Raw genomic sequence first — 8,889 nt, forward strand, 5'->3', positions numbered from 1 at the left:
TGTGTGTGTGTGTGTGTGTGTGTGTGTGTGTGTGTGTGTGTGTGTCTGTGTATGTGATGTGTCTGTGTCCGAGTCTGTGTCTGCTGTTTGTACTACTCACGAGATATAAAAGGTACTTCACAACGGCTCAATGGATTGGTTTCCTGGTGGGTGTGACAAAAGCTGAAAATGATTAGATGTTGGGTCTCCTAGCGGCTTTCCTTGTTACTGCAGCGGAACGTCATGTTTTCATACCTCGTGTCCTGAACAAGCTATGGTTACGATGTTTAGGCGTTAGATAGCTCTTGTTCTTTTTCACATTTGTCCATCTACGCACTCATTCCCTCATAAATTATAGTAATAAGCACTTTCACAGAGATATAGCCTGGGTACCATCCTATTTCTACCGGGGCTCCTTACACTCACTTCCCTAAAGAAATATTTTTTTAGTGAAGTGAGTGTAAGGAGCCCGGTAGAAATAGGATGGTACCCAGGCTAACAGAGATCAGGACAGCGACAGGAATTTTATGCAATATGTCAAAGGTGAAGGCATTGGAAAAGATAACAAAACCCATCTAGACCTTTACCTTTACCTAGTCCCATCCTCATGTCTGAGGGTCGGGGACTATCCAGTATCAGCCTCCTCCACTCCCTCCTGTCTCTGGCTCTGTGGGCGCACTCAGCCAGTGGCATGCCCATCCACTCTCGGACGTCATCGCCCCACCTCCTTCGTGGTCTCCAGCGGCTCCTCCTACCGTTGATGGACCCTTGTAGTATTTGAGTGCTGATGTTGCCCATCTAGACATTGTTATGCAAATCGAAACAATGGTCGAGACAAGGACTGTTTTCGTATCGGGGCCTTTGATACATAATCTGAATACATATAACAATAACATGCGCTTTGACCTCTGTGAAAGGGTTAATTCTGTTGCCCAGGGCATGGTGACCACCTTGGGCGTGACGAAGTACCTGGAAACACCTGCGGGTGAGGACGCTGTTATTGTCCAGGTGCTGAAGAAACAGGGAGCCGTGCCTTTTGTGAGGACCAACATTCCACAGAGTCTACTCAGGTACGAAAAAATAGGCAATGTATGTTTGTTTTATTTACATCTGAAGTATTTCACCACAAAACAGTTAAGGCACATTGATAGACACTCAAGTGTTTTGGTTGGTACTAACTAGATTGCGATGACAAAAAGATCTCTGAAAAACGTTTTTTTTTTTCAAAGTGACGGAACTATGTAACCCGGGAAAAGTTCTGAACTTCTGAAGTCCTTTTATAAATTTCACATACATCCTTCCTGTTGTGCTATTACGCAGTTACTCATGCAGCAACCCAGCTACCTGGAAGCTTGTTCCATAAGATAAAGTTTAGGGCAGCTTGAAGGTGGAACTTCCTCCTGTTGAGATTTATATATAGTCTGATAATTTTACATGCATTGCTCCCTCTCTGCCATTACACAGTTACTCCTGCAGCAACCCGGTCTTTGGTAACACCGTGAACCCGCTTGACCCCGAGCGGACATCGGGTGGATCGTCAGGTGGGGAGGCGGCACTGATCAAAGCAGGAGGGTCGGTACTGGGGTTAGGGAGTGACGGGCTCGGAAGTGTCCGAATTCCCGCGCATTTCTGCGGGATCTGCGCACTCAAGCCTACTGGCCTGAGGATCAGGTATAGAAAAACGGAATCAAGGAATAAGCTGAATTCTGAAACAGTTACCTGTCTGTCATAACTTCGTTGTACCATGTTTTCAATCGTCATATGGTATCCTCCTTTGTAAAACATTTTTCTTTTCTTTCCTGATCGATGATCCAATCCATCTTGAATTATCGTAGCTCTTGTATGTTATTAGTTGTCATAAAAGTATCTTGATTAGCTATAAGATCAATGTCAACTCATAGCTTTGACTAAAGTGGGTATCTCACTGGATTATAAAAAATGCACCAACTTGATGAATTTGCGCCAATTTTCATCACCCTTACAGACTTGCGCACCCGCAATATCTCATGTTGCAATCAGACAGAAATGGGACAATAGAACTTTGCTGGAAATGGCAGCGTTGCCACTGAATTCAAAACTAATGTGCAATGATTAGAAATTCTCCAAGAAGAAATTTGCAGTGATTGCAAACATTTCAAAAACCTCAATTGCAGGCAAGACATTGTGCCCTTTTGTGCCAATTTGAGATACGCGCTGAACCTTTCCCCAATAGTGCACTGCTGGTAGTAGCCTCATTGTTGTTAAATCTATCATATTTTTCAGTGACAGAGGTTTGCTGAAAGGAACTCCTGGAATACAGGGAGGTAAGTGTGGTGTACGTACCCTTCCCTTTAATCCCACGTCCGTCAGTCAATCAAATCATGATAAACACACTCTTAACTATTCATTTCAAACATGTTCTACACTCAGCTAAGCCAGCCTTCGTAAAGGAGTGAACAATCAATCAACGAATTCATTGACGTCGGTGACTCAGTGAGACACAAATTGGAGCCCCCCCCCCCCCCCCCCCCAGTCACGCCTAGCCCTTCTATCTTGTGTTGGAGGAAATTACAATACGGATGAACTTTAAAGCTAAGTTGAAGTGTTTGTGGGTACGTTCAGCACCAGGGACAGGTGTTACACAAGCAGTTAACCAATGTTTGACTTGGCTTGATTAGCACTACATACACTAGATAACCATTACTCTAACAACGATTACAGATGAACTTTCAAGCAAAATTGCGAATTGTTTGTGGGTACGTTCAGCACCAAGGACAGGTCTTACACATGCATTTTGCAAGTGTTTGACATGGTTGGATCAGCACTACATACACTACTACAAGTTTACTCTAACGATGATTCTAGATTCTATGCTCTCCTCTCAGTTATTGCTGCTCCTGGTCTTCTGGCCAGAGATGTTGACAGTTTAGCCCTGGGTCTGAAGGCTCTGCTAGTACCGGACATGTTCCAACTGGACCCGCGGGTGGCACCCATACCATTCCAACAAGAGGTGGGACTTATCACAATACAAATTAATCTCTAAGACTGGACAAGATACGGAGATTACTTCCGATCGTTTCGACTAACGTCTATCTCTCTTCTTTAGCGTCACTAGAAGAAGAGTGATGAATGTCACTCAAAATAGCCGGAAGTAATTACGTATCTACAATCCAGTTGAGAGTGAATTAAATATTGTTTTCGTGGATGTATAACTTTCATCAACATAATTCTAGAAACTATGGTAACTCTGTTCTTCGTGTGTGTGTGTGTGTGTGTGTGCCTGTGTGTGCCTGTGTGTGTGTGTGTGTGTGTGTCTATGTGTGTGTGCGTCTTCGTGTGTGTGTGTGTCTATGTGTGTGTGCGTCTTCGTGTGTGTGTGTGTGTGTGTGTGTGTGTGTGTGCCATGCTAATAAGGTCCCACGTGTCATAAATATCAATATATACGCTTTATCCTATACATTTTAAAAGGGTGTTGCTTAGAGCTAGATACCATGTTTTTACATCACCTCACAGACTTATGAAGATAATCAGCCCATGCGGATAGGATATTTCACCACCATGCCGTGCTGTCCCCCCACCCCGTCCATGGGGAGGGCTGTCATCATGGCAAAGGAAGCCTTGGAGAAAGCTGGTCACACGGTGATATTCATGAAGATATTCAATGTCTACTGATACTGCGCACGGCCTATGTCCCATTTTCAGACCGGGGCCCGGCCGGGCAGCTTTCGGGAACGAAAAGTATGATATAAAAGACACCAAACTACACAAAATGTAAAGAGAATAGTCAGGGGCATTATTTATTAATTTTTACGTATAAATTTCCATTTTTCGTTTCCACAAATATCCCGGTTTGGAAATGTGACGTTAGCCCAACATTAGCACTTACAGAGTTATGTTGTGGTAACGTTAATTAAGCTACGGAGAATTTGACTTACAGACTGTACAAATCATTTAAACACAATAGATTTTATCTCCTCATGACATAAGGGATTTATCTGCCACCTCACATGTGAAGGAGTGTTTATTGTGACTAAATTATGGTGTTACACAAGCTTTCTCGAACTGTTTTTCTTGCTGTTTTTCTTCTATTCATCTGATTCATATTTGTAAAAAAATATGAATTCTGTCTGATACAGAGACCAATATATCTGCTGATGCATTCTTTGGGAATTAACAATTAATGTTGTTTCAGCTGGTTGCCTTTGATCCACCAGATGATTTTCGAGCCGTTATTGACTTGACCTTGAGACTAGTCACAGCTGATAATGGACGGACGTTCTCTACAAAATGGCTGTGAGTGTGTTTACCTGCCTTAAAGTACCACCTGTGTCTTTGTCATATGTTAATTATTGTGTTTATTAATTTCAATGTCATATCAAACAACAAGACCTTGACAACAAGTTTTGATCTTTATAGTTGGTCAAACCAAGGAGGTTACGGGCTATTGGTTCACGATTCTAAGTACATATTTGCAGCGATTGTATTTTGACTAATATATGTCCAAGATGAAGGCTTCTGAGACATTAAAGATATGTATAGACATTGATATGCAAAATATAATCCTAATATCGTTTCAGGAAAGACGAGGTGATAGACGAATACCTTGAAAGGCAAATCCCTTTGTGGACAATGCCTCACTTTTTGCGCAAGATTCAAGGCTTAATTCTCAAGCCTTTTGTAAGTAACTACATCAATTGTCTTCTATTGTGTTGTATAGGACCCAGTTGCAAAGATAGATAACACATATTCACAACAACGTTACTTACAATAGTACTTTTAATGCCACTAACGCCACTATATGTATAGTTGGTATAGTTGGTTTTGGGGGGAAATGGTCCACTAGTGGTTACGTCACGTTGTGCCTTTGTCCACCATCTAATACGAGTCCGCCGTTATCACAATGTTTCCTGTCTTTCAGTGGCCAAGAGTTGCCAAGATGATGTCTCACAGGTTGATTGGGTATGTAAATCCAATGCCTTATAACTTAAAAATGCCGTTCGTTGTAGTAGCTACTTTGGGTGAGTCTACAAATTTTGAAAGCATCAGGGTGAGTGATGTTTCTCATGTTTCTCCTATTCCAGGTCAATCTATGATCTGTGGCAAAGGTTGGACGAGAGGGAGGTGTGTGAAATTTCATGAATAAATATTAGGTTTTTTATCTGTCCAATCGTTTTTCAATGTTGTTTTGATTGGAACTTTCCAGGCTTTCACTTTTGATAATGTACTAAACGAAAGGGTTATGGCAAACACACAAACGAGCACTAAATCACAAGTAACAAAGCAAGATTTTCCAATACACAACCCAGCTGCTGTACGTTTATACATTGTATCATCCTCCCTTTTCTACAGAAGTACATTGAGCAATTTCTGGAAGAGTTGAAAAAGAAGAACATAGATCTGATTCTGTGTCCAGCGTTCGGCATGCCTGCGTGCAAACCGGAGCATGCTAGCAAGGCACTTGGTTAGTTCAAATCATATAAAGTCAGATTCATTATCTCTGCATTTGGGCTTGTTTTGTTGGTCCCTTGACTCAAACATTTTAAAAGATTGTTGTGTGATATTATTGTGCCTTGACTATTTCTTTTAGTCTGTTGAGTGTCATGACATCATAATCATAACTGGTGCAAGTTTGCTTTTAGATAAACTCTATGTTGCCCCTATATTTGATGAGTTAGTGAAAACACTATTCATGACTGTACAGCCGCTACAGTCTACTGCTCACTCTTCAACCTCCTCGACTTTCCTGCCGGCGTTGTTCCTGTAACCATGGTAACAGAGGAGGATGACAGGCCGCTGGATGATTGGCGTGGCTATGGAAACGACTTGATGGACAAGGTCATAAAAGAGGCAAGAAAAATAACAAGTCTTCAGGACAAATGATCAATAGCCAGATCCCAAACGATGAACCTGGAGTACAAAATACGCATGTGGGAAAATGTTTTGAGTACTTGTAGTTGTAAACCTTTTTGTCTGTTCTATTTCTACTATTTCCCCTTCTTAGCATTCAATACCATTGAATTATGAATATCAAAAACCCTTGTCCTGGTGGGTCCTTATACATGTATATGATTGCAGATATATGATGCCTGTACATGACTCTTGAATGTTTAGTGCTTGGGAGTATTTCTCACATAAATGCGGCCTACCACAGCAACCGAATGGGGAAGTAAATCTGCAGCAGCAGCACAAAAAAGTCAAGTTTTACTAAAATCTGATGAGGCAATCAACTCAGGGAGGTTAAAATGTTTTTAAAAAGTGCCAGCAGGACAGGTTTGTTGCATCCCACAGAAAAGGGTGCAGTATATTTGTCAGTGTCTGTCACTCTATGAACAAGAGAATGATACGATTAGCTGACAAAAAGCTCTAAACAGGTCCCCTTAACGACCGTATATGACTAGGTTGGTGTAGCCATGTCATCCTGACTCTGGGGTACATCATTCTCCACGTATCACACTGCACAACTTCTGCCTTACGTGCTGCCACTCTGTAATAGTCACATACTGCGTACGCACACTAAAACAAACATATCGACCGTTTTCACGGAAGTTATCCTTACGTTTGTTGTTTCCCCACAGACAACCAGAGGCGCGGTCAGGCTGCCCGTGGCAGTTCAGTGTGTGGCGCTGCCGTGGCAGGAGGAGAAGTGCCTCAGGCTCATGAAGGAAGTGGAGACTCTGTGTCCCGTGTGAACTGTCTTTTAACTGTTTCAAAATGTCGGCATCTGTTTGTGGCCTCCATAGTAGGCTCTCTGGGCCTTTTTGTCGTCTTCTTGTTTTGGCCCATAATACACTTTTGCTGTACACACACATAAGAGCCAGCGGCACAAACGACCCAGTACAATGACCAGCAAAATTATGCGCCAAAAAAGGCCCAAACAGCCTGCTATGGAGGCTATTCTGTTAGGTCTACATCAGGATTGGCTTTGTAATGATAGTTTACTGAGAAGGCTTGTTAACAACGTTACACAACTTTTACACAAGTTTTCACGGGCCTTCACTGGCCCTCGGGTGTGAGTGGGCTTATGTTCAGAGAAATGAGGAAAGAATGTTATTCTGTTTCACGCCTTGTAGCTAAAATATGCTAAGGATAATATTTGTTTGAAGGGTTGTTCACTGCTGTATACGCAAGAAGGAAATAAGCTTCTAATTTAAATTCATTATAATGAAAACTAGCCATGTAGCTGAGAATTGAGTTCTGTGGTGAGTTGTGCATAATGCAGATGTTGTGACAACAGGGTGTGACTCATACGAGGGTGCGAATAAAAGTTGCCTTCAATATTAAATCAAAGTGGAAGGTTCAATAAAACACCAAACACACCGAAATTTCACTAGTAAGAGGAATTAAGATTGTGCCTTGTAGTGAAAGAATGTGATAGCACACCTCTATCCCATTATTGCACTAGTAATAGGCATTAAGATGGTTTCTATATTGTGATAGCACCCCTCTTTCACACCATTTCACTAGTAAGAAAAATATTGCGTCAATTAGTGAAAGAATGTAATAACACCCCTCTATGACATTATTTCACTAGTAAAAATTTTTAAAAAATGGTCTAAATTTGTGTCTGCTAGAGAAAAAATGTGATAGCGTGCCTCTATCTCATTAATTCACTAGTATATAGACAATTATTGAAATAATCGTTAAAAAACAAGTTATCGCAACTTTTCCAACTACGTCTTCTATCCAAAAATGCTATTCAGGGCTACATAAAGTCTTACTCCCAAATTGTTAATTTGGGCGAATCAGGGCCTAATTTCCATCATAAATTAGCAAATGCTGCAATAGCCTTCTTTAGTAAGATGAGTCTTTCATAATTTGCTTTTGTCTTGCAGTCTATAGTGAAGATCCTTTTGATGGATAAGTCTAGACATTTGACTTTTAACATTTCGGTATAGTTATACAGATATCAAGTACCATCGGAATATTTCAAACACCATAATTCTTCACGGAGCATTGTGTCCTACGGACTCTTGTTTTTGTTTTCTTGGTGATGTATGTCTTATCATGTGATACACACACCCACGCACCATGGATAGGGTCTACAACATTGTAATGGACAGAATGAATAGCTCGGAATCTATAGTCGCCTACACTGCCGTGTCAGCCGGCGTCCTGAGCTGTTATGTCGGCCTGAAAGTCTACCGTAGACATCAGGTAAAGAAGAAAGCCTTAAAGAAGAGGGAAGAAAGTCGGAAAGCCTTGCAAGACCTTCAGAGATCTGTAGCAGTTTATGGTGGGGTGGGTGTGCTTTATAATCTATTATCGTTTACCACAAAGGATTGGCCTGCTTGAATCTTTCTCATCCACCATTGCAACGAAATGTCCCTGTGCCTCGACAAGTTTAAGTGTTTGGCTAGCAACACCCCCTGTAAAGATATGCCCTGCTAATAGCACAGCAATAAAATCTGGCGGCCTATTTGCCACAAGGCATTACGAACATCCACCATTGCATTGTACTGAAGTTTATACTAAGTTTACACCGAACATATGATTCGTAGAAAACCTGGTATATTAACACTGTAACTATAAAGGAAAGAAGGCAAACATGTAACAAAATAGCATAGTCAAACTGCACAGGTGGAACGTGCACAATCGCAAGAGGAATAACAAATCAAACTTGAATTTACTGTTTGTTCGATTATATGCCCGTTGTTACATTGTAAATTTCATTTTATCATACATATCACGTGAAAGCTTAATATTTGCTATCATTTACAACGTCACCTTATTTGCTATATAGTGATGATGCATTCATAAATCGTGCTGCGTATGTGAGCTAGTCCTGAGAAAAAAGGGCCGAAAATTCCCACTATCATAATGTTATGTCTGTTGCTTTTGTTCGTCTGGTGAGGGGGCAGGGTAGTTCTTATCATTGAAAATCTGGTCTATTGTCCTCTGAACTTATACTACATCTGTATACATTATGCGTTT

The 8,889-nt window shown here is 41.2% G+C and overlaps 2 protein-coding genes across 2 annotated transcripts; both read left to right on the top strand.

The window, feature by feature from the left end:
• Positions 1-605: 605 nt before the first annotated feature.
• On the top strand, positions 606-3,001 carry LOC118424915 (vitamin D3 hydroxylase-associated protein-like). The gene is made up of 4 exons (XM_035833721.1): positions 606-1,049; positions 1,444-1,650; positions 2,242-2,282; positions 2,844-3,001. Exons 1-4 carry the CDS (start codon positions 790-792, stop codon positions 2,999-3,001), a joined length of 666 nt encoding a protein of 221 aa, XP_035689614.1. The 5' UTR covers positions 606-789.
• Positions 3,002-3,475: 474 nt separating this feature from the next.
• LOC118423981 (fatty-acid amide hydrolase 1-like) lies at positions 3,476-7,515 on the top strand. The gene is made up of 8 exons (XM_035832349.1): positions 3,476-3,597; positions 4,151-4,251; positions 4,536-4,635; positions 4,877-4,917; positions 5,040-5,079; positions 5,308-5,419; positions 5,660-5,805; positions 6,534-7,515. Exons 1-8 carry the CDS (start codon positions 3,493-3,495, stop codon positions 6,645-6,647), a joined length of 759 nt encoding a protein of 252 aa, XP_035688242.1. The 5' UTR covers positions 3,476-3,492; the 3' UTR covers positions 6,648-7,515.
• The last annotated feature ends 1,374 nt before the right edge of the window (positions 7,516-8,889 follow it).

This window comes from Branchiostoma floridae, chromosome 10 (assembly GCF_000003815.2).
Source record: "Branchiostoma floridae strain S238N-H82 chromosome 10, Bfl_VNyyK, whole genome shotgun sequence".
In the NCBI taxonomy this organism is placed as follows: domain Eukaryota; kingdom Metazoa; phylum Chordata; class Leptocardii; order Amphioxiformes; family Branchiostomatidae; genus Branchiostoma; species Branchiostoma floridae.

Excerpts from the sequence above, each read along its gene's own strand:
- LOC118423981 (XM_035832349.1), top strand. The coding sequence starts at position 3,493 with ATGCGGATAGGATATTTCACCACCATGCCGTGCTGTCCCCCCACCCCG. Across the intron at positions 3,598-4,150 it reads TGGAGAAAGCTGGTCACACG|CTGGTTGCCTTTGATCCACC; the intron begins GTGATATTCATG and ends ATGTTGTTTCAG. Across the intron at positions 5,080-5,307 it reads AAAGGTTGGACGAGAGGGAG|AAGTACATTGAGCAATTTCT; the intron begins GTGTGTGAAATT and ends CCTTTTCTACAG.
- LOC118424915 (XM_035833721.1), top strand. The coding sequence starts at position 790 with ATGCAAATCGAAACAATGGTCGAGACAAGGACTGTTTTCGTATCGGGG. Across the intron at positions 1,050-1,443 it reads ATTCCACAGAGTCTACTCAG|TTACTCCTGCAGCAACCCGG; the intron begins GTACGAAAAAAT and ends GCCATTACACAG. Across the intron at positions 2,283-2,843 it reads AACTCCTGGAATACAGGGAG|TTATTGCTGCTCCTGGTCTT; the intron begins GTAAGTGTGGTG and ends CTCTCCTCTCAG.